General features: G+C 39.6%; 1 protein-coding gene across 2 annotated transcripts in view; it reads right to left on the bottom strand.

Moving 5' to 3' along the window:
• PCSK5 (proprotein convertase subtilisin/kexin type 5) overlaps positions 1–27715 on the bottom strand; it is a 297459-nt gene that overhangs the window by 124550 nt on the left and 145194 nt on the right. For both annotated transcript variants that reach the window (XM_032774960.2, XM_032774962.2), the window contains exons 9-10: positions 21277–21377; positions 4177–4280 (exon numbers count right to left, since the gene is read on the bottom strand). In XM_032774960.2, the coding sequence (XP_032630851.1) occupies positions 4177–4280; positions 21277–21377 (205 nt within the window). The remainder of the gene's footprint in view (positions 1–4176; positions 4281–21276; positions 21378–27715) is intronic.

Below are 27715 nucleotides of genomic sequence, written 5' to 3'. Positions count from 1 at the left end.
CCCCTAAAGGGGGAGGAATAGGGTATGGCCAGAGAGAACTGCACTCTGAGTATTTCTGGCTGACAAAAGGTCTCATAGGTGGCTGCTATAAGTCAAGAGAGCTTAGAATGTAAGTCTGTCACATTCAGAATTCTTATATTTGTTAGCAATGAATCTAATTCTTAAATCATGATTTAAAATGTGTGACGGAATGTGCACAGGAGCTCATTCAGCTCTTTTGAAATAACCCACAATGTTGTGCAGACACTGCAGTTGTTCTCTGAATTTTGTTTGAATACTTAACTCTGACATCAGTTTCAACCCGATCTATTATCAGAATACAAATGGTGTTGTCTCATTTTCCTATTTCTGTGTTTCTCCAGTGTTGCCCCCATCCAATACAAGCTCTGAACATCATAAGAATACTCAGCAGTTATATAGCAGTTTACACCTTCAAAGGCCTATTCAAACATTAAGGGCTTTCTCCTGCTCCCAGTGAAGTTCCAGTGACATTCAGTTGCCATCAATGGTGCAGGATTAGGTCTTAAATGCCCTGTCATTGCTTTACAAACCAGAGCTATGCTGCTGGTAAGGTGGGATGCAAAAAGGTACATATCACTTGCAGTTCTTGCAGGCAATTGGAATGTCTCCAGTGGGGCAAAAGCCTATAGAGGTGGTCAGAAAATGGAAACAATCTGTTAAAGTTTTGATATTTTTCACTAAAATTGTATTTTTCACTCATAAGTAATATTATCTCCATTTTATAGATGAGGGAAAGTGAGTTGCCCAAGACCACACAGTATGTCACTGGCAGAGTCAGGATTAGAATTCTTTCATTCCTGACCCCCTAATGCTGTACTTGCTGCTAGAATGGAACTTGGACTGCTCATGGAACTTTAGTACCAAGTAAAAAAGTATAAAATGGGAAGCTCCTTAAATTAAGATCCTAACTGTGAATACCTGCTCAGTGATGCCATTCAGAAGAGATGCTTATGCTTCTTAAAATTACTTTGTTGCATTCTGTTTCTTTCAGCCTATAGACAAGTGAGCACTGATGCTGCATTCTTCTTTTATGATTTCAATATTAACCTACACTGCTGATTGAACACTTGAACAAGCAAGTAACCTTTCAAAAGCAATGTCTGTAGTAGATAAAGATCAACCATTTTGACACCCCTAGGACAGGAAGGAAAAAGGATGCTCTTTAACTTCTTGCTAGACCAGAGGTCTGCATTAGTTATAAAAAAAAATTATTTGAGGTGGCATAACAGGTAGAATCTAGCCATGCTGAGCATTCGATAGTTCGCCTAATTTTTTGTAGTGATCAAGGATGCACTGCAAACCATATGACCAAGGTCTGTGACTGAGAGTGCTTGTAAAATAAATGTTCAAAACTATTTTCTGAGTGCCTTGTCCTAAGCTACTGTGTAAAGACACCTGTTGATTCTCAGTGAAATAGTAATTAAAAAGAAAACCCATTTCTAACCATGAGATTCATTCAGTTGACTGGTATTTAATAAGTGCTCTTTACTCTCCAGAAAAAGTATACTGGAAAGAGGAGGAGGGGGGAGAGGAAAAATGGTATCGCTGCAGTGCAAAGCATAAGGCAGCTCAAGTATTATTCATTAGTTAATCTTTTTGATTAGTGTAAAAAAGAAAGAAAGAAAACTGGAGACCTTGTAGCCAATAGCTACATTTGTGAGCTCCTCCTTTCTGTTCACCAATGACAAACAGTGAGAGTGACTGTGCTGAGGGACGGTGTTGCCATGCAGCCCAGTGAGCCAGCCCACTGAACAGGCAGGCTGACCCACTTTCAAGTACCAGCTTTTGCTGACCCTTTGAGTGAGACGTTTTTCCAAGTTTTTGTTGTTTTCACCCTTTGATTTCTCATTTCTAAAGAACCAATCTCCCTGCCCCCTTCTCCTTTATCTTCTAGCATTCATGGAAGAAAGGCAGCTTGTTTTTTGTGCCTTACTTTGCCTTAGTCAATTTCAGAAAAATTCTCTTTTCGGCCTTGTTATGAACATGCTTTGGAAGAAATATGGGTCTTGACATCAACAAAATTATGCTACAATTCCACAAGGATCAGAGTAATTCATCTATGAAAAACCCATACTTTAACTGTTACTCTTGGCAGCAGTGAAGGATAATAGTGAAATATTATACTAAATATTGCCACGTGCACTAGTAAAATACAGTCTCATTCTTGCCAGCAGCGGTGTGCAACTCCCCCTTCGAGCTCAGGTTTGGATGTTGTGATTTAATCTCTTTTGCTTCTCTTCTATCCAAAACCAACAGAGGTTTAAAGAGAGCTGGATTTTTATTGGAACCATTTGCTTAGCCTAAGTTGCCAAAATAATTTAGTTAAAACTGGTGCTTTATTTGGGTTAAAGTTGATCCTTAGCTCCACAGAGGTCGAGGCACTTAGTTTGTCTTGCTCCTTTTGAATTCCACCATGAAATCTACTGCCGAGTTTTGCCAGGTGAAGTTGTATTTCCTGCCTCTCCACATTCATCCTCGTCTACTTTCATGATTTTTAGACAAGTGGGGGAGAAACCCTCCTTAATTCCTTTACCTCATAAATATCTGCCACCACAATTCAAACACAGCACATGTGTGTCTTCCAGTTGTTGGGGGGTTAAGCCAGAGGAAGAATTGTTGTAACTATAAAGGCTCTGTTGCTGCTGCTACTGCTAATATACTATGTGTTAATACAACTCTTCAATTTGCTAATGAGAGACAACTGCTCTAAGATACATCAGAGTATGATACTGAGCACTATGACATTATTGCCTTTCTTGGGAACAGGTGAAAAAAATACAAAGGGAGAGAATTCTGAAAATTAGATAGTAACCAAAATGCTACAATTTACACCACTTGAAGACCATAGACTAGAGAGTTTCAAGCACAATAATAAGATATCAATACGCATTTCCTTCCAATACATTTTTAATACCAGGCTATGGCTCACACCTTGAATGTGAAAATATTTTAATTTTGAGGCGGTCTGGAGTTGAATCCCCATTTCCAAAACTATCCTCTATCGTTTAGGTTCTGGACTGGATCCAAAAATGAAAGGGGCCTTTTTTCTGTTTCTAATTCAGATGCAGCAGAAATATCACGGGGCAGAATTACATATTAAATATGTTCCGTGGTGGATGTTCTGTGATCTGGAATAGGTTAGAGCTAGGGCTTAGATTCAAGGCCAAATTTTAGCGCAAAATTGTGTGAAAATTTGATGGCTCTGATACTTTGTGAACTGTTCTCAGTTTTTCACACAAAATGGCATAAATCCTACGAGATAGGCTCATCTTAAAAGTTGGGTGGAATTCTCATGAGAATGAAATCAGAAATAGACCTTCTGAGTTTTCCATCCAACCCAGAAATAAAGCCAATAAAAGGTTTAGAAATGGGAACTAGAATTTAAACCATCTTGAAATTCAGAGGTGTTTAGATTCAAGGTCCACTTTTAGCCCATCTCTAAAATATAAGTAGAATTATATGGTATTGCTAGTCATTGACTATGATGGTATGTATATATATCTGTAACAGCTGGTCAAAACCAGTAAAACATTTAGTAAGAACTTTAAAAAATGTCTGGAGTTTTTTTAAATTTTGAAAAATGTCTGATTGAAAACTGGGATTTATGTTCCTTGAGACAGTCTGATATTTTGACACTTGTTTTCATCCCAAATCAGAGCAAACAGCTGAAAAAATATCAAAGCCTTCTTTGTGTAAAATGAAAAGTTCTGAAAAATTTCTGTTCAGTAATGTCAAAATGTTCCATTTCTCCATTTTCAATCAAAATCCCTTATATTCCCAAATTGAAATGTTTTATTTCAGGTTTCCTTGACATTAAATTCTGTGATCTTAACATCAAGCTAGACCATCTGTACACCTGTGCCTGGAAGACACAAACACTTGATTAAGATACTTTACTGCCTGCTTTGTGTTACCAGAAAGTAGGCAGAAAGGGTTGACCAAAATCCAGTCCATAATTTTTACTTTTCTAGTAATTTCAAATCTCAGTCTTTAGAGGAGGAGAAGGAACATGTCTCTTTTGTTAATGAAAAAGACCAAAAGCTGCACATACTGCAGGTGACGGACAAGCCATCTGAGATTATTTCCCTCAGCTTTGCCTTTAAATGTCCGATTTTGTTTTTGCCTGTCGTGGTGAATAAGAAAGGAAGCTCTCACCCTTATAACCAGCAGCATTGGTTTTCCAGTCATTAGAATTCAGATGTCCTGCACGAGAAGTCCTTACAATAATATGCTGTACGTCTCTCCAGGTCAGAGATGGACTAAAGAAAAGGGCAAAGACAAAGTGAAAATCAGAATTTTCTTACCAAAAAGAAAAAAAAAAGTCACGAGTTAAAAAACAAAACCACGAACAAGACTGGTGATCAAAGTAACATGACCCAGCTTTATAGGATTGATGTATCAAATTATTTTTACCTCTACTGTTCTTTTTCAATTATAAGAGATGCATTAATTAACAGGCAGCCTTTAAAATACACACACTCAGTATTCCACATGTGAAATTTACAAGGAAGGACAAAAAAGTATATTTGACCTACAGATAACTAATATGACCACCAAGTGCTTCACGTTGCATCTGTACATGGTTGCCTACCTCAGACATGCACAAGAGAAGAAAAGCATAACAGATCACAAGCTATTTCATATTCATTAGGGCCCCAGTCTGGCATTTGTTTCACACTCTAAACTTCCATTGTGGTCATTATGGAAGCCTGAGTCTATGCTGTCATTGACTTGCTCATTATAGCCAGATTCACTACTGGTAATCAGGCAGAGATCAATCCTGTATTATTTATGTGCCCAAATCTCCCAGCAATGAATCTGGGTAGTTAATGGCTGTGATGAAGTGGGAATTTTCTGTACTATTTTATTAGTCCTGATGTGCCTCAGTTTCCCTCTGTACTTTGCATTGCTACCCTGTGGGTGCCAAAGAGTTAAAAATAAAAAAGCTGCTCTTGGGGCAGAGGAGGAGACATGAGGTGTTGTCATGTAACAGTAACTGTTGGGAAGGGGAATGAATAGGTTATTAAAGAACTGATTGAAACCGAGCCATATCAATGGAGGATTGATCCACAAAGACATTGGGAGCTCTAAGGATTGAGCAAACTGATGCTTACCCCGCAGGCAGAATGTGTGAACTCCACAGGTTTGGCAGGGTGTTTGGGGTGGCTGTTGGAGAGACTCAGCAGCTCTCACCTGAGACTGACAGCGAGTCAGAGCCAGATATGGATTCCATAGCAGCATGGCTGATTGCACTGGCTTGGTCAGTACGGACTATATCTTAACCTTTGCTTCTCTATGTTAAACTAAGGGCTTCTGATGTAGTGTTCCAGTTAATAAATTCTACTTTATTTTGAAAAGGCTGCCTGGTGTCACTGCAAATAATTGCTGTGGTGCACTGGTCCCTGAAGAGTATAAAAGTCTCTGAGGAGGGGTCTATCTCAGTTGGACTTGCTGGACAGAACTCACAGTGTGAAACGGGAGTGCAAGAGCCCAGAGAATCAGTCTTGGAGGCACAGAAGTAACATGGCCTACCCTTAAAGAAGAGTAGAACCCTTGGGGAGTGGCATTCTGAACAGGTACCTCCAGGGGACTGTTTAGAACCTGGAAAGTAGCACTGATCCTGTGGATCTGTGACAATGGGCAAGCAACTGGCAACACATAAGTGAGTTTCTACAATATGTAAATAATGATTCTGTCCTCAAGGATCACAAAAGAGGATCCCATCTGGGTCCCCACTGTGGAATGAACTACCATTTTTTTCTCTCAGGAACAGAAGAAATCTTTAGAGAATGTAGTCTTCCAGATGCCCTTTGTTTCACAGATACATATTCTCAGGAGGACTTCCTTTCTAAAACCATTGCTTAAAAAGTCTTGGATTATGGTGGTGTTCACTGGCAATTTCTCATTTGTTCTGTTAGCAATGAGATGGGGAATATGACTGTACTGCCAACAATGCTGTTAATAGTGAGAATGATAAATGAACAACAGAATGAGCAGCTATGGTATGGCTTCACAAAAATTAAATAAAAAAGAGGAAATGGGCATTTGTGCTCATACCATTACTCACCAAACACGAACCTCTGAATAGCCCTCCTCCTGTTCCCACACACTGTCATTGTCTTGGACAGTGCTGGATCAGGCCCAATGCTAGTTAACTATACTATCTAGTACAGTGGTTCTCAAACTTTTGTACTCAAACGTTTCACATAGCAAGCCTCTGAGTGTGACCCCCACCCCCTTATAAATTAAAATTAAAAACACTTTTTAATATATTTAACACCATTATAAATGCTGGAGGCAAAGCAGGGTTTGGGGTGGAGGGTAACAGCTCGTGATCCCCCATTTAAGAACCTCACAACCCCCTAAGGGGTCCCAAACTGCAATTTAAAAATCTCTGGTCTAGTAGCTAGGGCACTAAACTGGGACTCAGGAAGATGCAGGTTCAATTCTCTGCTCCAATCATAAAGTTCCTGGGTACCCTTGGGCAAGTCACTTAGTGTCTTCCTGCCTCAATTCCCCATCTGGAAGTTGAGGATAATGCTTCCCTACCTCACAGGGGTATTGTGAAGATAAATACATTAAAGATTGTGAGGTACTCCAATACCATGGTAACAAGGGCCATAGATGGATTGATCCTGCAGTTTTTTCATGCATGGAATGCCTACTAAATTCAGTGAGAGATTTCTATGTGGAACATCTTCAGGATAACAGAAACCATCCAAGCAGATTGATTTTACTATGACCTCTTCCTGATACAGGAAGTCACAAGAGAAACTCAAGAGTCTGAGAGTTTCGTGTGCAGAACTCAGTGCAGTGTTTTTTATTTTTATACTGTCCTCACATCTGCCAGAATTTATTTTCTTGTAAATTTAACCTTTTGAAATGCTTGTTTTGTTGATGCTATACCGTACTTAAACATAGAAATAATATCTTGTTTATCTTTTGAAGTAAGCAGCTGAAATCAATCAGGTCTATGAAATTTCCTACATATGACTTGGACTGAAGAAATTAGTGTTTTATTTTCTTGCTGAGCTGCATAAGCCGAGTTTCTGAGCTGTACACAATTAAGATGACAAACTTTAGCTTCAGTAAATTGGAACTCCATAGGGAAGCAGCAGATATGCAGAAATTACTGCAAACATCCAAGTCTTCTATGTAAAACATGCCTCTATTTCACACAGGGCAACGACAGAAATAGACTGATGGAAATTAACAGGTTTGTGATCAAAGAGATTTCCTCTGTCTGAATGAGATTAAAGGAAGGAAATGAAAACCAATTACATTTGAGCTTCATAAGTCACAATACCATATAATGGCAGTAAACCTGGGAAGTGTAGAAAATACACTCAAAAGTAACAGAAGTGTGTGTGGGGGTAGAGGGGTCCTCCAATGTCCACAGAGTCTAAATAGTTGAAACGAGACCATAGTCAACAGAATTTTTATATATACTGACCAAGTAGGAATTGCTTAAAATAAGTCTTATATGCTGTAACTGAATTATGAATGGCTTCTCAAAGTCAGGTGTGGAATCATTTAACTATATACCCTTCCCCTTTATTTGTTCTTTTGTTTGTTTGTTTTTGTTTTTTGGGGACTGACACTGCTATTTTACTTTCGGATGGACTCTTGTTCCTTTGCAGCAAGTTTCCTACTAGGTTTTGTGAGGCCAATGTCAACTAGACTCTGATGTGACCTAGCATCAAATCTCCCTTTTTAGCTACCAATGGAGCATCAAAGGAGGTATTGTGTATTTTAGTGAAGCCAACACAGAGTCCTGCTTGCACTGGAGCCCTGAAGATGCTGGTCTATGCAGATCAGCTGGAACACTCACTCGGAAGCAAGATCATCTGTGCTGAAATCTCTTTTGGTTTTCAGAACTTGTTGCATTCCTTCCTAGCTGGATCAGTTTAATCATGACCATTTCATTTTGCTTGTGTGCATCTGAGGTACTGGAGCAGTTTGTGGTAAAATTACTGCATTATTTTTAAGGTGCACTAGTGCCTTTTGGTGGTGGCTGGACATTTAAAAATATTAATATAAATACAGCTTGTTTTCCAAGAAGGGGTCTCTTTTCAAGTTAGACAATTGGACTGGTAAGATAGTAAGTATTTATCCAGCTGAGAGCTGGTAAAAAAACAGAACTGCGAAAAGCGAATGTCTTGGAATGTAACGGGCATTAAGGGCTTGTAAGATATGGTATGCTTGGGCAGGCACGTAACATGCTTCAGAGAGAAATCAATAAAATTTTATACCAGATCAGGAATTTCACTAGGAGCCCATGTAATGTCTTAGGAAAACATGTAGCACTGGCTCAAGCCTTCAAGAGTACCTCTGAGAATCCCAAGAGCTGCATTCTTTATTAGGTGACGTCTGAACAATCTGTGATTCCACAAAGCAAGGCGTTATAGTTGTCAAAACTACTGGGAAGAAAAGGCACTAAAATATTCACATCAGTTTTAAAAGGCAATATTCAAGAATAGCTACATTCAGCTAATTATTAAAAACAAACCAGGGAGTCCATTCCCCTTGCAATGAACACTGAGTTCTCATTACTGGGAATTATACAGTGTGTCAAGATGAAAATACAACCCACAGTTAAGGTTTAATGAAGACCCCCGAAAAACTTCCAGATTGGGGAACCTTGAAAAGCGAGCTACACTGATAGTGGTTCTGTTTTAAAGTTCTGCGTAAGAGGCCACTGTTGTATTTGCCTGTGTAGTGGGGTAGACCCCCACTCCTGCTCTGAGGGGCTTAAAGCCACCCCTGGGAGAGGCTGAGAGAAAAGCTGGGCTGATTGGGAGGCAGCCTCAGCTGGAGGACATGCCCCAAACAGACCCAGCTGGCCCTATAAAGGTCAGGGCAGCCAGGCATTCAGAAGGCTCTCTCTGGTCTGAGAGGGAGCAGCACCTGGCTGTCTAGCAGAAAGGGTACTAGGAGTGAAGCAGGGCTGGGGAAAGCCAGAGGAGCAGGGGAGCTCCTGGCTGGCAACTCCCCTGGCTGCAAGGCCTGGTTTATGGCCTGAAAGGGTACTGGGTGGTAGAGGAAGGCAGTAGGTCTGAACCCCCTTGCCCGTGATGAGTGACTAATACTGCAGTGTGCCCCAGGGAGAGGGGCTAGATGGTGACTGGCAGTAGCCCAGACTGGTGAGGTTAGTGGGTGGGTTCCCCTGGGTTGGGAGACCCAGAACCTGAGAGTGTAAGGGTACTGCCGGGGGGGCAGCAACCAAGAGAAAGGGGCACTGGGGTCCAGGAGGGACATGGGGGCCCAGTGGTAGCAGATCACTGGCCAACAGAGGGCGCTCCAGAGGGCTGGTGAGCTAATTCCTACAGACAACCAGCAAGAGGTGACGCTGGGTGAGTCTGCGCCCGCTTACAGCCTGTTACATCCTAATATCAAAACCAAACTCAGACAACAATTTCTCAAACTGAAAACCTAAAGCTAAATGTCTGGTACCCAGTAAACAGATGTGTGTAAGCTCAACCTCTCTCTCATAGTGCCTGCATGCCAGTTTGCTTACTGCAAGAGCCATTGAAGTATAACATTTTTCTTTTATTTATGTTGTCTCAAACACAGACAAGCTTTTGGTGCATTATATCAAAGGCAGCAGAGAGATATAACAGCATTTCAGCTGATTTCTACAGCCTCTGATAGAACCTTTGCTGTATTATGAAGTGAGCTATTGTCAAATTGAAATTTCCTCTCTAAAGTAGACACTTCATTGGAAACCAAATAGGACTGCAACAGTTCGCCCCCAACTTTTGTCACAAACTTTGACAAAAAGTAATAAATTGGAAAGGAGTCAAACTAGCAGTTCATTTGGAGAAAAAATAGGGTTTTTTGGTTTTTTTTAACTAGGGAGTCATAGGAGCCAATTTTAAAGCATCTAAAACAATCACAGAAGCAGTCAAGTATTTGTAAAACATGTCAAAATTAGAACCTAAGTGAATAAACAGTTGTTCACTAGCCATGTAAGCCACAGATCCAGATAGGCTGTCACTGACGTTAACTGACTTACCACTTAATTAATCTCAAAAGAGTTAATGGGTAAACATCTTGAAATGAAAACATGTACTAACAAGAGCAATAGTAACACTGCTATATAATGGGATCAATTTCAAAAACAGGACCATTTCCTTCCAAGAAAAAAAAACAAAACCTTGAATGTCTCATTTGAAATTGCCTGGGGATTATACATACCAGCCAATACTCAAAATCACACCAGAATAAGGAGAAATAAGAATAATTAAATAAAAATTGCATGACCAGCAGCCAATAAATAATGAATTTTAAGTCCCCAGCTCTCTAGCAATACTCCAAGGTCTGGCCCTCTTCTTTCAACCTTTTCAAAATGTTTATAAAGCAAGCAAAATGAGAAAATATGGAAATGGAACAACTGTACAATAATGGTGCACAAAATCAACAGTATTAGTTTGGGTTTTTAACTGGATCCTTAACCAAGAATGAACAGCATTATCCAAATTGCTTAGAAATGAGCAGCTTTAATTTCAGGTCAAATTTTGATCCCTTTACTTACACTGAATAGCGCTTTACTCCACAAGTAGTCCTTCTGAAGACAATGTAGCTCATCCTGAAGCAGGTGCTATTCACCATGAGTAAGGTTAAGATTTTGTCATTTTAAGCAAAAGTCACAAACAGGCTGTGGGCAATAAACAAAGATTGACGGAAGACTGTGACCTGTCTGTCACTTTTCCTAAACAGGGGGGGAGGGACTAACAGTGGGAGTCCCACTGAGGGCTGACTGCTGGCCACTGCTTTTGTGCTGGGGGCTGACCCATGGGTGGGGATTGACAGCTACTCCAACTCCGTCACTGCAGTGGGCTGAAGCTGAAGAAGTCACTTAGGTCTGTTAAAGTCACTGAATCCGTGACAGAATCATATCCTTAAACATGACTACAGGGATCAAAATCTGGCCTGGTATGTAAAAATAAAGAATAAAAATAATGATTCAAAAGAAACTAAAATGCCATCAGTGAAAGAAAATTAGAGGAAAATTCAGTCGGTGTGAAGTTGTATGATACAACCAGGATCAAACAGAGAGGGATCAGAGTGCAAATTAAGTTTTGTTTCATAGCAAACTGATAAAGCAGTCAACATCAACAAGGATGATTATTGTTATAATGACCAGTGGTTTCATGCAGATCAATCTATCTGAAATGTTTTGCTAAAATGTCAGAGGCATCTGTAAGTCTAGTTGAAGAAAACTGATCTCCATACAAGCAGAAGTAAAACATAATACCATAGGATTTACAAAAGAAGAAACATTGCCATGTAATCTGAAGGGGTCAATGGGCCATTTTTGCAAATCCTGGCTATGATGAGACGGGCTTTGATTGTTACTGCTATATCTCATCAAAACAAGTGGTATTTTCCGGCACCACATCCTTCCCTGGAATTCTGTTACACAGTATTTACTAGTAGATCACACACAAAGTCTCATCAATTTTAAAATACAATTTCTATTCCAACAACAGCATTTTCAGCATTCTGATGTCCACATGACTCTGCCCCATGAGGTCATTCAACAACTTTATAAACAAAGCAGAAAACACAGCTGCTTGGCCTAGCCACATAAGACAAATCCAATTCCAATGATTCATCCAAAATCCATATTCATATTTACTGAATGATGAATGTCTCTTTATGACTGTGATGTTACACCCATTTATTATTTATGGAAATATACTTATGATATGGAAATGGCATAACTGAGATATGTTTTATGCAAGACGGGTCTTGTAAGGCATCATCAGAAAGGTTATAATTTACTGAATGTAATTATCCAATTTGTATGCATGAATCATTTCTATATCTAAAGTAAGGAATATTGACTGTGTAACAATTACAATTGTGTGTGTAATTGGGAGATACCTGCCAGACAACAGGCCATCAGCCTTGATGGGCCATTAGAAAAAAACAATAAGACTCTGAAGATACTAATCTCTCTCCTTCCTGGGAGGCATCCTGGGATGGAGCTGTGACACTACTAGGTCAGGTGGGCCTGTCACTTGGAACTAAACATCATCTTGGATTTCTAGTAATTTTCCACTAAAAGAAGGGGGCGGTCAAGACAGGGAAACAAAAGATTCCTGCCTTATGTAAATCTTGTTTAAGGCTGGGGAGTAAGGCAAACAGGACTCTCCCTTCACTGCCTTCCCACCCAAGAAGAAAGACTGCTAAAAGTACCTAAAGAAACAAAGGAACTAAGTTGAGGGAAAGGCAAGGGCTGAGTTCAGACTGAGACAGAGGACTCTAGTCTAAAGAGAAATAACTAGAACACTAAGCTACAGAAACTCTGCATCCAGCCTAAGTCAACATTTAGAGTGACATTCTGTAACCAGTTTCTTTAAGATCTTAAGCTTAGTATGCGTGTTTTGTTTTTTCTGCTTCGTAATCTGCTTTGTTCTGTTTGCTATCCCTTACAATCATTTAAAATCTGCTGTTTATAGTTAATAAACTTGTTTTTGTTTATTATTAAACCCAGTTTATGCAATTTATAATGGAGGGGAGGCAAGAAGTTGTACATATCTTCCTCCACATTGAGGGATAGGGCAAATTTATGAGCTTATGTTGTATAGATTTCTCTACAACGCAAGACAATATTATTTTGGGTGTACTTTCCAGAGGGGAGCTGCACTTGAGTGCTAGGTGATTTCCTAGATAAGTCGTCTCATAGAGATCTGTTTGCAGAGTCTGTGTGATTCTACAGCTGGTGCGTCCCTACCTGTGTGTATGTGCTGCCAGAGGCCGGAGAACCTAATCTAGCAAAACAGGGAGAGGGAGCCCAGGCTAGTGGAGCAGGCAGGCTCAGTGAAATCCCAGTACACTAGGTCACACTGTCGTTCATTGTAAAGAAAATGAATAAACTTTTAACTTCTAACTCTCACAGATCTTCAAACAATTTTACCCTTTTAGCCTGGGATATTGATAGAGCTGGTAATGGAAGGCACTGTCCCCTAACTCTTCCTCACTATCGTCTCTTTTCCAGCATATGTGCTGTAGCAGCAGGACACTACTTCCAGGCTTAGCAAAGCTGGTGCTTTCTTGTTGACACTCGTCATGTTGGGATTTTCCTGGGGAAGGGGAAGGATCTGAATTTAATTAGAAATGGGCAATAACAATGAAACACAGGCACGGGTGAAGCTCTATTCAACTGTGCCTAATTTGGGCAGATGCTTGATGCACTCTAACTGCTCTGGCAGGTACATGAGGAGTCTGTCATTGTTTTATGCTTAGGTAATACTTATGCAGCTAGTCATATCTGGACCAGCCAACTGGGGTCGAGAAGTAAAGCTGTGTGATTATTTAAACTACCTATGTACCTTTTATAAGGGTAACAGTTTCTGCCCCAGTATCTTGACTAAATTCCAAACTGGATAATTAACTGCCTTCTGCCCCTACCTAAATATTTCTAAGAGTGGCCATATTATTAAGAGTGTCTACTTTTGTGCACTCAGCATATTTTGAAATATTATTAAATGAACATTTATGTATTCATTCTTGTTTTTAGATTTATAAATTGGGCTCAGTCGCCTGCCTTAAGCTGCACGTGTATTATTAAAGATGGCACATTTTCTCTTAAAGGAAGAAAAAACAGTCGTCCCAAAGTAAATGTGCAAAATAAATTATTTATTACTAATCATTCACACATATGCAATCGACAGACCACCACTTAGAAATGCAATGTGCTTGTAGCCGAGTCAGTCCCAGGGTACTAGAGACATAAGATGGGTGAGGTAAAATCATTTAATGGACCAACTTCTGTTGGTGAGAGAGACAGGTTTTTGAGACATACAGAGTTCTTCTTCCCAGACCTGAAGAAAAGCTGTTTGTGGCTCAAAAGCTTGTCTCTCTCACCAAAAGAAGTTGGTTCAATAAAAGATATTACCTCACCCACCTTGTCTCTCACCACCTAGGATTTCTGCTTGATTATTCAATCCAGGGAGTACTATCTGGAGCACTCTATTTTATGGCAGCTGCTATGGTCACTCTCAGAAAAACAGTTTGTCCTTTAGCTCTTTAAGGGCTTTATAGATCAAAAGTCAAGATCTTAAGTTTCACCCAGAAGCAAATAGGAAGCAAGTTTTGTTGTATATGTTGCTTACAGCCAACATCACCAGATGAACAATCAGCCACATTTTGCACTAGAGAATCCTGTGGCACCTTATAGATTAACAGACGTTTTGGAGCATGAGCTTTCGTGGGTGAATACCCACTTCGTCAGATGCACATAGTGGAAATTTCCAGGGGCAGGTACATATATGCAAGCAAGCTAGAGATAATGAGGTTAGTTCAATCAGGGAGGATGAGGCCTTGTTCTCCTCCCTTGGTTTTCACACCTCAACCAGTTTCTCCTCCCTTGGTTTTCACACCTCAACTGCTAGAACAGGGCCTCCTCCTCCCTGATTGAACTAACCTCGTTATCTCTAGCTTGCTTGCATATATATACCTGCCCCTGGAAATTTCCACTACATTCATCTGACGAAGTGGGTATTCACTCACGAAAGCTCATGCTCCAAAATGTCTGTTAGTCTATAAGGTGCCACAGGATTCTTTGCTGCTTTTACAGATCCAGACTAACATGGCTACCCCTCTGATATTTTGCACTAGGTTCAGTAGTCCTAAATGTAGACCCACATAGACCACACTGCAATAAAACCACAAAAATATGGATACAGTGGCAAGATCCAGAGCCAGGCAGAATATCACCATGCATAGATATAGATCAGTTCTGATGAAAATGAAATAAACAAAGGACCATTTTCATGTTGATGACCCTGCTGCCTATATTTTGCTGTAGCCTCCAGTGGCTTCGCATACATGTAGAAAAGAAGGGGGACAAAATAGAACCTTGCAGAGAGATCTCAGACTATGGCTTCACACTATTGTCTGTGTCTTCTCAGGAGGAAAGAATGAAACAGAACTACTCAAGAGATATATAGTCCACCCAGACGAGGAGCTAAGGCACCAATACCCCATTATCAATTCAGGCTTATTATACTCTTTAATTCAGCATCTGAGGTACCTTTGTGGAAGTCTTGTGTAACCCTCAATTAACAAACCTGCAGGCAGCTACTATCATTTAGATCTAGATCTGTCAGTGCTTAGAATTCAGTCCTATTTATGTTATCACATCCAAGAAACTACCTTAAAAATGCTAAGGTTGCAAAATCAAGCCTTCAAATATAGACTCTAAAGTACCCTAAAAACAAGGCCTCCTGCTGGGATCTGGTTCTTGTCTCCTCCGTAGTTCAGTCAGGCTGCTCCTCCTATAGGCTGCCAGAGTGCCAGCAGCAGGAATACTCACAGAACAGAAGGGAAAATCTCCATGTTCTCCCACTGCTGATGCATGACACACCAGAGGCCAGCAGCAGCAGCCAAGAGGAGCAACTGCAGGGAAAGTCCTTCTTAGTTCCTGCACCAGTGAGTTAAAGAATGCTTAGCAGTGAGAAACCTACTGTGCACGTGTGAACTAAGATATTTTTTAAAGGTTTATAACTTGGCCAAATGAGGATGTGTTTTCATGGAAACAGCAAACGACAAGGTGATACCTCACTCACCCACCGAATTTCAAGTCCGTCCTCCAAAGCACTAGAGCGTCTCAACAAAACAGCTGTACGCATTTTCTTAACATGGGCCAAACAACTTATTTTTACCTATAAGTTTATAGGAATGATCCAACAATGTGATGCAGTTGTGAAAACAGCTAATGTAATTCTGGGGTGTATTGACAGAAGAGTCATATGTAAGACACAGGAGGTAATTGTCCCTCTCGCATGGCACTGTTGAGAACTCAGATAAAGCACTACGGTCAATTCTGGGCGCCATACCGAGGGAGGATGTGGATAAACTGGAGAGAGTTTAGAGGAAAACCTGACTTAAGAGGAAAGGTTAAAAAACCTGGGCATGTTTAGTCTTGAGAAAAGAAGACTGAGGGGGGAACTCATAAGAGTCTCAAAGATACTAAGGGCTGTAATAAAGAGGATGGTGATGAATTGCTCTCCATGTCCACTGAAGGTAGGACAAGAAGTAATGTGCTTAATCTGCGGCAAGGAAAATTTACATTAGGAAAAACTTTCTAACTATAAGGACAGTTAAGTTCCAGAATAAGCTTCCAAAGGAGGTTGTGGAATCCCCATCACTTGAGATTTTTAAGAGCAGCTTGAACAAAGATCTGTCAGGGATGATCTAGGTTTACTTGGTCCTGCCTCAGTGTAGGGGGCTGAACTTGAGGACCACTCAAGGTCCTTCTAGCCCTATAAGTCCATGATTTCAAATACATAACTTGTTAAAAATTCTATTTCTAAATCTCTTCTGAAAATACAATTCATAAGTTACAACCATAATCTATTTAAACCAAATGTTAATATTTCTGTTTTATGTAATGTCTTCTTACATTTCGTTTTAATAACATGCTGCCAGTCAGGTAAGCAGAACAACTTTGAGTTAACTGAGCGTCATAGGATTAAACTGCAGACCTGTCATTCTCATCTCACATTGGAACCATATATAAAATAATGAAACTCCAAAAGCATTTCCACAGTTCAGTTTTCTTATCACCTTTGGCCTTTATTGTATTCATTGGTAATCAAGTTCCTAGTTGCTGAGATGAAAGCCTCTCTTAACACTGAAGGGATATGAGATAGATTCCTTGAACCAAAAACTTGTAAGTAACCAGACAGTTGTCTGTCTTACTGCATTACTGACAGAGGTGCTGTAAGGAAATGAATCAGTATATGTACTGCTGCTATTGGGTTAGTTTTCAGAAATCTGAGTCCCTTCCTTAACTGCACCAATTTGCAGACAAAGAAAACAAGAGACATTTCAAATGTATATATGCTAGGGGGTAAGTGTTGGATGCACAGACTTCCTCTTCTCTCAGTGATTTACATTCAGTTATGTTGTTTAAAAAAAATGGAGGAGCTTTTTGATGTACTTTTATTGTCACTTTTCTGGGTGGATATCAGCATGTTACTATTCACCAAAGTTATTCATGTGTTTCCAACAGTAATTTGTTTTATCCCTGACATTATATTAGCAAAGACAAAGGAAGTATATAACTCGTATGAGAGAAGGAAAGACAGGCAATACAACAGGTATTTTGCAGCAGTTGAGAAAAAATAGCAGGTTAACTCTGCCTGATTTCACGGGCTTTTTCTTGGTAATGTAGCTATAGCTTCTCAAATTACGGATGGAAAAACATAGGCATTGGCTTGTTAATAGAGAAACATGCAGGTTTCACCTTGGAAGTATACATACTATTTTTTCTCAAGTTCAGGTACCTCCTCTCAAGCAAAGTAAAATACATTCTCTTTATTTAAATTTTCCCTAAGAACATGACACAATGCCTAAAGGAAAGAATCTGCTATTTAAACAAACTCTCTCTCTCTCTTCACATTGATTGTTGCAAATCCTGCATTCAAGTCTTTCATCAGCCAAAAAGCAACTTTAACATTTTATATTTAGAGTTAAGATGCCACCAATGCTGAATTAGTAGAATATAACAATTTACCCTCTAGCAGCTGCTTTACAGTTAGGAAAATTTGGCATTGCATAATGAACATAAAAGAATGGAAAACAATTAAGCACCCAATTACAGAGCTGGAGCAGGACGCTAACTCCACTGGGCCCTGATCATGTAAAAGAAAGCAACTGAAAAACAGGACATAAAAGCCTAAATACTATTGGGTCTTTATAGGCTGAGCCCTAGATGCAGAAATCCCTCATGGAGACTGGCTTTGTGCGTGTGTGTATGCTAACTATTCCTTTGTTGTTTCAGTGCAACAGACTCATATTTAAACTTCTAAGTTATGCTCACATGTTTCACCAAACGAGCATTTGAAAAACGTGAGTGTTGGAAGCTAAATTAGGTTCCTTTGGTCACATGATGTGGATATGCTATTTGATACAAAAACACTGTATGGAAGTTGTCATTCACAAGAAAGTTTTGTAAATATCACAGACTATTATAATGCAGTATTGAATTTATCAGCTCTTCAAAAAATCCCAGGCCAAAGATCAGCCGAGAATTCCCCTTATGGAGGGGAACTCTCCACTGGAGTAATGCTGGTCAAAATGCCAGAGCTGAGTCCTATACCAGCCGTCCCACCCATTTGTGCTGGGAGGAGGGGTGCTAAGGCAGGGAGATGGCAGGCTGGGACAGGCCAGGAGCAGGGCAAGGTGGAACACAGAGCTCCAATACTTCAAATCTCCACTGGTTTAAGGTCTCTTAGGATCCTTACACTAGCGGTATAAGTTAGAGCAGCCTCTTGGGTGCTCTAAAAATGTCAAGGTCAGGCTGATGCTAAATTAGGGACTAGTATGCCTCCCAGGCAGTGAACGTAACTTGGCTGCTGTAGAGAATTGTGCACCTAGGATCTAAACATTTCCAGAGCTTCAATACACATGGTAGATCCACATTTTTCCTACTAGGCAGTGCCTTATCATTGAACAACACACATTCTTTCAAACATATTCAAAAAGGGCTCTGATTAGTGGGCAGCTCATGGCGTGAAGAACATAATTAACCTTGAAAACTCCTTTCCCACTAATCTTTTGAAAAATCTAATATAAATATGATGGTTGTTAGCACAGGCATTAATATGAAATTTAAGGCTAAATCTGCAACCCCCAACCTCCATTTGCCGGCGCCAATAAAATCTTTGTGTTACACGACACCATCATGTATTCTCTGTATGCCACATACTGTATTTTACAAAATAAAAGTATTTTAGAAATGGTTAAGAGAGTTTTAAATATTGTTATTAGTAATGTTTTTCCTATCAGATCACCCTATAAAGATAGATGCTTTAGTGTCATCTAACCCAACAGGAATCAGAGGCAGAGGAAAATTATAACAAATACCTCTTAATATTGTAACATTTGGAAACATCTTACAAATATTTAAATAGCTGATCCATACAAAATAATGTCAAGATATTAAAGTTGAATATATTATGATCTTCTTGAGCTATTAAAAAAGCTTTATCCCTCTATAAAGGGGCATTCCTGGCTTTTAATGGTGTACAGTTCCTATTTCTAGCTCTCATAAAAAAAGGATTAGATAATAAATCTGCCACTGTTGCAGGACTGAATGTCTTGGGTTTCAAGCTAGGCTAATTTTGGGAGGGAAATTTTAATTTTGGGGGAAAACAGGAAACATTTCTCTTGCCAACTGTTTGTTTGTTTTCTTTTAACGCCAGTAGCGTGAAGCCTATCTGAGGTTCGGTTATGCATAGTTCCACTGGAGAAATATTAGTGGGCATAATGCAGGTGAGGTGGTAAAAATGCATGTTAAGCATATTGTATTAAGTAGCTCTGCATTTTTGCATATTAATAGCAATACAAATTATTTTATATCTATATAGCTACAGACACACTTAGCCCATATCCATTTCTGGAAAGGAAGTGAAGAATTCTTTATCTACCAAAACTCCCAGGGAATTTAGGAATGCAAAATATAACTATCTCACCTGGAATTCGGCCAATATTCAGGGATTACCACGAGATATTTAAAAATTAGTCAGTTTCTTGGTTTTTTTTATCTTATCTATGGTACAGCAGCAGCACATTGTTCCATCACCACACCTGAGACATTAGTACAATATTTTGCTTATGTCTGCAGTGTTGGCCACAATGGCAGCTATTATTTGGAAGAAGAGTATTACCTACTGAACTACCATCAGCATCCAGTACCTTGGCTGATCAGACTGGTATGGCTGCAGGTATTATGTTTCTGCTACTATAATTTGAAAATTCCAGTTATAACAATGATGTGTTTGAAAACATACATAAAATACAATGAAAAGAGATACAATTAGAATTATAGGCAACAGCAATTCATTAAAAAGTAATTATGAAAACGTCCAGCAGTATACCATTTTGGTGCATACAGATGTAATTTTATCTGTGTCTGTGGGCTGTTTAAAAACTAATGAAAGTATTTTACAATTGAGATTAAAAAGTGATTGAAAGAATGTTTTTTGAAATAACGGTATTACATTAACTTTCCAAAGCCGTTTTTGTCACTAACTATTGCATTGAGAAAACCCAATTATAATGACACAAGTTCTGCTCTGCTTAAGATTGTATCAGCTTTTCAATTACAATCTCTTATTTTCATGGCTATGTAACTCAGAAGTAAAAATGTGTTTTGGATTGAATTTTGGGTCAGGGATTCTACACTAAAAGCTACATTTTTACAAAATGGCAACCCAAAATCTGTTTGCAATTACAAATTACATACTATGAAAGTATAATTCAATTTGAATTGATTATGATACACACTCCCTCTCCTTCCTCCTGCCCTCGTGCCAGGTCCTTTTGAGGTTCTGAGTGCCCCTAGCTTTTATCAATCTCAGTGGGAGCTTAACAGTGTCATTTGAACCTCATAGGATCAATTTTTTAACTTTAAAAATCTGATTTTAAAGAAGATTTTGCAGATCATTAGTCCACATACATTGCGCACACCAGACCAGTTCACGCTGACAAAATACACAACAATGAAAAAGTTTTGAAATATGAATGTACATGATAAACTCTTAAGGGCTTTTTCTGATCAAGAATGCCTGTTAAAATATATATTCTGGTTACAACGTGCAAAATTCTGCAGTTGAGGAAAACTCTTATAAAAGCTAATGGGAATTTTGCTATAGTAAGGGTTAAACTATTTGGTCCATTGCCAGATAATCTATATTTTAAAAACCTGTGCATAGATAGATACATGATAGAAATCTTGGATTTATTGTTTCATCACACATGACGCTGGTGAGAATTTTTATCTTTTATACAATACTAACATCTGCTCATGCTGGCACACTGTCCTCAGTTCCACTATCCCTAGGAACCGAGGTAGTGAAAGGGACATGGGTCCATGCACAATGCCACGTACAATGGCCTAAATACTAGACTCAAGCTCGAGCTGCATTGTGATGGTTCCCCAAGCCATTCAATGGGAGCTGCATGTGTTCATCACCTTTGCAAAGTATATCACAGCTTTAGGCACCCAAGTTAGGACATTTTTTCCCTTGTCTCTCTCTGTTTCAGTTCTCCCACGTGTAGAATTGAGTGGTGTGCGTGTGATAATATTTCCTTCACTCACAGGTTTATTGTGAATTTTCACAAGTTAATGTTTCTATAGCATGTTGAGGTCGCTGGATGAAAGATTCATGTTAACAAAATATATGCATTTATTTATGCATTATTATTATTTTTACCAGAGCATAGACCAAATCTTACTTTGCTTCCAGTGCCAATGCAATGATTCCTGCAGCCATAGGTGCAGAGGCTGAGGTTCCAGTATGACTGTCTGTACAACGCTGCCTCAGATCGGTGGTGATCTGGAAGAAATTAAATGTGTGAAATTTAGAACACAACTGCAGAAATCAGAACAGGTTTCTATTGCCTAAGTGAGTCAAATGCAGGTAAACAGAATTTTCCTCTTTAATAGGGATAAAAAAGGCTTTTGAATACATTGATTTGAAACTTTCCTATTCTGCTCACAGGTTGAAGATATTTGTGAGCTTGGAGAAATGTTCACTCTATTCTATAGTACTGAACAGGTATGTTAGTCTCAGTTTGTCAAGGCAGGACCACCTAAAGATTTGGAAATTAGAAAAACACACATACCAAAAGTGGGTTAAAAGTCCGCCCTCATATTACTTCACATTTATACAGCACTTTTTATCCAAGAACCACAAAGTGCTTTACAAACATGAATGTAATTAAATCTCTCAGTGCTCTTGTGATGCAGGTAAGTATCATTATCCCAGTTTTACAGATGAGAAAACAGGTATGAAGGGATTAACTAATTTGCCTGAAGTCACATAGGGAATGTATGGCAGAGCTAGGAACAGAATACACATCTGTTGACTCCAACTGCTGTGTTTTAATCACAACACCATGCTTTCTCCTTTAAGCAATAATTCATCTGAAAATAACTCCTAGTTGTTACTTAACACCCCACATTGGAATCCATAGGGGGTATCATCAAACAACTTAAATGTATGGAGAGACCACCCTGAAAGAAAGCTTTCCTGAACGTCCTCCTCTGGACTTCAAACAACCTCCCAACCTCACCAAGCTCATCATCAAAAGCAAGCTCTCCACAGACCAGGACACACCAACTCAAAGCGACACCAGACCCTGTCACAACAGATGCAAAACCAGTAGACATATCTCCAGTGCTACAATGATCAACATCCCCTACACACCTTTCACGACACATGTTTATCACAACATGTGATGTACCTCATCCGATGCACTAAATGCCCCAATAACAACTACGTGGGTGAAATCAGACAATCACTACACTCTCCAATGAACTCACACAGAAACACGATAAAACACAAAAACACCATATCACCCATGTGTGAACACTTTTCACAAAGCGATCACTCCGTATCTGACCTATCAGTTCTCATCCTCAGAGGAAACCAGCACAGCTCTTTCAAAAGATGAGCCTAGGAGCTTAAATTCATAGTTTTGCTAGACATAATCATGCTCGTAATAAAAACACTGTTTTTAGGAGTTATTACAACAATCACTAACCCCTCTTTTTGTCCTATGACTACAGGGGTGTTAATGGGCCACTTCACCTTGAACGGTCCCTTAGAATATGTGGTAAACTATCTGTTCATCCTTGTACAGTAACTCCTCACTTAAAGTTGTCCCAGTTAACATTGTTTCGTTGTTACATTGCTGATCAATTAGGGAACATGCTCGTTTAAAGTTGTGCAATGCTCCCTTCTAACGCCATTTGGCAGCCGCCTACTTTGTCTACTGCTTGCAGGAAGAGCAGCCCTTGTAGCTAGTCAATGGGGGCTTGGAACCAGGGCAGACCGGCACCCCCCACCAGCTCCCACTATCAGCTCCTCGCTCCCCTAAGTTCCTTGTGCAGCAGCTGCCCAGCAGGCTTGCAGCTGCAACTGTCCGTCCCCCCACTGCCATGTGCTACTCCTGCCCTCTGCCTTGGAGCTGCTTCCTGAGACTCCTGCTTGCTGTGCGGGGGAGAGGGAAGGAAGAGGTCGGCTAATATCAGGATGTTGTCTCCCCACCTTCCATTTAGCAGGGGGGACAGACCAGGGCTCAGGATGCAAGGAGCTTGCAGCAGCTGCGGTCTCAGCAAGCTGATCTAATTAACAAGGCAGTGTACTTAAATGGGAAATGTGCATACCTCCCTCCATTTCTGCTGCCTTGTAGAGCGTGAGTTAACCATTAAGGGCTCAGCCAATTGCTAGTTCATCATTTAGCAGTAAGGGAAATATCCCACCTTCTGACTACTCCACCTCAAACTAGCTTCACAATCATCATCACTGTGTACCAGTATTAAATTGTTTGTTTAAAACTTATACTGTGTATGTGTCTATACATATATAATATAGTCTTTTGTCTGGTGAAAAAAATTTCCCTAGAACCTACCCCCCTCACTTACATTAATTTTTATGGGGAAATTGGATTCGCTTAACATTGTTTCACTTAAAGTCACATTTTTCAGGAACATAACTACAATGTTAAGTGAGGAGTTACTGTATTTAGCTGTGACACTCAGAATACCTTTCTCAGACCTGGGGAAGAGCTCTGTATAGCTTGAAAGCTTCTCTCTCTAACCAACAGAAGCTGGTCCAATAAACGATATTACCTCGCCCACTGTATCTCTGAATATCCTGGCAGGCTAGAAGAAACTGCCTCAGTCATGTTGAAGAAGTTTTTATCTGTCAGATCAATCAACTTCATAAGTTGTTTACAGTCTTATATTGTAATATATTGCTTACAGAAAACTCATTTTAAAATGTGCCCTACGTAGATAAAGCTCCAAAAGCTATAAAGGGCATTTCCAGTTAAATAGACAAAGCACAATTGCATTTAACAAAATAATCTTGCATTTAACATTAGAACACAAGTATCTCAGAAAGAAGTGTGATTATAGGAAGATAAATGTATTTCTACAAAGTTTGAAATCACAGGTAAAGATGTATTCAAACTAGTTAGCACAGTTCAGGAGATTAGCACAGTGCTACAAACACGCTTCTAGGTCACTAATTCAAATCTAGCTCATGTCATTAGATACAGAAAGTTTTTATTATCTACAGTTCTTCAAGAGGATATGTGCAATGAGTCGGTGGTGTCACAGTAGCTCCTTGTGAACAAGGGCCTATATCACAAAAAACACTAGATAGGTTAAAAACTGGACTGGCTTTCCTAACACTTTAGGTGTCTTTAGGTTAAGTCGTTAATGGGGAAGCATGTGGGTAGTGGGGAGAAGCTTGCAGTTTTGCTGCAGGTAGTGCACCTCTTCCCTGGCTATACAAATTTCTTGGTCTCCCGGGCTCGCCACTCAGCAACTTTCACTAGCATTATATTTTACATATAAGACCACTAGAAAAGACTAGGAGAAAAGCAAAGCATGGAAATAAACACAAATAACGCTTACATAAGAATACAAAGATACCTGGCTAGCTTTAACCTAGTAGCCAGCTGAATTATGCATTGTCAAAAAGTCACACATCACATGAGCAGATGAGAAAGCATTTATTAAAAGTGGATGGTAGTTTGGTGTCACTAATGTGTATGTGTATATATGTGTGTGTGTGTGTGTAGATATATATATATTTGTTCAGAAGAGCAGAAGTTAACACAGAGTCAATGAGGTGACATGGCGTAGGCATCAGGTGAACTCACTCAGAGATAATGCTGAAAGATGGGGAAAAAAATTGACTAAGGCATTTAGAAAATCATGTTTCTAAACTACTTGATCTGCCAACCAGTCTACCTCTCAACTTCCAAACTCTCAAAAGTCTGGAAAGAACCTTTTTGGTCTATTTCTGAATTCTTGATAAATCATTTTATTCTGTCCATGACCTGTAAAAATCTTTAAATAAAATGTTCAGACTCTCTCCCATTTAACAATTGTTCATCAATTTAGCCAATGGATATTTAGAGTATCAATGAAGCACTAAGTGTGTGTACTAGTTTATATTGTAAAAGGGGTGCCGAAAACCATGCTGTTTTTCCACACCCTGGTGTAAATTGATTTTGTACTGTAACTAATTTCTAACACAATGACATGCTTTCCTTTACATTCTTCAAAAGGGGGTAGGCAAAGGGGAACTTAAAGGGCCAAATTTATAGCAGGAGGGCTCCAGAAGCCCTGTGTCTACTGTGCAAATGCAAATCAGGTAGAGTATTTGCAGGTGAAATCTAAATGGCCAAGGCATACACAACTACGCACAGAAATTAAGTTCTGAAGCTTCTTCAGGCACCTTTTCCTGAAAATTCGGCCCCAAAAGAGTGGAAAAAATAAAGTGGAATGAATAGTACATGCTCACTCTCTCACACACAGTGGCCAGCAGAACTATTGCACCCTGCGAAAGAGTAGTGCAGTCACTGAACTCTCCCTGCACTCCAAGAAGTACTGGGTTTGCTTGCAGCACAGTGATACCTTCAGGAGCTCATGCAGGGGAAAGTCTCATCCTCATCTCCCTTGACAATGGTTTTGCCTTAAAAGACACTATTTAGCCCTCTCATTGAAAGCATATTGTCTGATGTTATCTACATATCTATCTTATCAGGAGAAAGAGAGGAGAGTGTTTCTGAGGCTACATCTACACTACAAGCTCGGAGTGCAATTCCCAGTTTGTGTAGACAAACTCATGTTCATTGATCTAGCAAGCTAAAAACAGTAGAGTAGCTGTGGTGGAATGGACAGAATGGCACAGCGCTAGCCGTCCCGAGCACAAACCTACCTGCATCCTACAGGTACATACTTGGAGCTGCGAGCACGTGCGCCCACTGTCACTGCCCATGTTAGCAGGGCTACACTACTATTTTTAGTGTGCTATCTCATGAGTACCTCTATGCGAGCTGTCCATCACACCCCTAGCTCATAGTGTAGATGTAGCCTTAGTTTTACGTGTGCAGTGTCCATGAACAGCAAGTGCAATAAAACCATTGCACTCTTATGCTGCATTGCTTGTCCCGTGTCCTAGCAGACATTGTACAATCCCTTATCTCTCTCTTTCACTCAGCAAATATTGCAGCAGAAAATGTGTAACGAAAGCTCCCTAAGAGGAAATCCTACCTGAGCCATTTCAAAGGGAAGTTACTGATAGCAGCTAAGATGTTTAGATGTAAATTACAGAAGAAATCTAAGGCATGTTTTTCAGCATTAAGGGTGCACTGTCAGAGAAGCCTTGTGTCTATCTTTAGAAACAAAGAGACAAGACCACCAACAAGCAGTCAAGCTTCAAGAAGAAAAAAATGTTCGAGATTCCAGGACCACACGAGGGCAACATCATTAATCATAATACAAGTAGATGAGGCCTGCCAGGGACATGAAGTTGACATTAGTGTATGAAAGCTGTCATTCTATTCAATAGTGTGAGTGGACGTGGGCACCAGTTTTGGATCTTTTACCTAATGTACAATGCATTCACAGGTTTTAGATATCATTGTAACAACTGCTGATCTAAGGAAACAGTGATAAGCCTAAATTCAGGCTATGTAATATTTTATAATGCACTGTGCCCCTACAATCATCCCATCTTTCCTCCAACAGTAGAAGAAAACAACTGGATTTGACTTAAAGCAATTACATACTGGCTGGTAAAGATACAGTTTAATCAAAATGAAATTAACAACTTCGAGCACCATGAAAAAGGTCAGTTTAAAGGTATCATTATCAGCACAGTATATTTTCTCCTTTACCGTATATGAGAGTCAGGTGGTTTTCAGACTAAGTGCAGTTTATAAAAGAAAGACCCAGATACCTACTGTAACGGCTTGGTACAAGCGACTTACTCTGAAGATTTAAAGAATTGTCATTTCTGTACAGTTATTATTCAGGTTATGTTATCAATCTTCCCTTAGTTATAGCTGTAGAGAAAGTTAGTTATTCAGGTCAAAAACAGGATTTTCCTTTGCAGAGAACATTATCATTTCTCCCATCCTAAGCCTCTTATTTCCAGTTATTTCATAATTCATGTCTTGAGCCCTTAGCTGTGGTTGAAACACTTTTTACCTGCTGAGGTAATTCCTACGAGTACATCAGCTTGAACAGACTTGTCTTCTAAAATGAGAAGTGTTTAATAAAAATCAGTAGTTGCCAATTCTCCCCCACCCCAGTGTCATGTGATCCCAAACCACTTTCTATTGAAGGTGCCATGTTGTTTTATATCTGCTTTACAAGAGCAATTGAACAGGGGGAGTATTTTTTAATAACTGATAAGAGATAGTATTGATGAGCATTAAATTAATTTTTAAAAGAAGCAATTGTGTATACCACAGATTGTAAATTTCATCAGTGAGTGGGGGATTTTCATGCATAACTCACCAGTATTGTTAACAGAAAATATTTGAATAAATCCACAGTACACTGATAGTACTGTTATTATTTATTTGTGTAGTGCCTTTGCTAAGATAAAGGCCATATTAACATATAGAGCTAAACTGTGCCTTTAAATACAGCCTATTCTGAGAGGTGGTGCAGAGATGCAGGGCTCTAGGGGCAATATATAGAAGCGTTTCTGCCTGGGGGGAAGGGGGCACAATGCCTTCTGGGGCTCTTCAGTAACACTGATGTTAGAAGGGGGGGAATTTGCTACAGTTAAGTGTCCTGGGCACATTTCTGCTGAGATCTACTTCTACTGAGATTCTTAGGGTCTCACGCTCAGCATGTGTT

The sequence above is a fragment of the Chelonoidis abingdonii genome, chromosome 6 (genome assembly GCF_003597395.2).
Source record: "Chelonoidis abingdonii isolate Lonesome George chromosome 6, CheloAbing_2.0, whole genome shotgun sequence".
Lineage (NCBI taxonomy): Eukaryota > Metazoa > Chordata > Testudines > Testudinidae > Chelonoidis > Chelonoidis abingdonii.
Note: the sequence above shows the minus strand (reverse complement) of the source record. Positions and strands in the feature narration are given on the sequence as shown.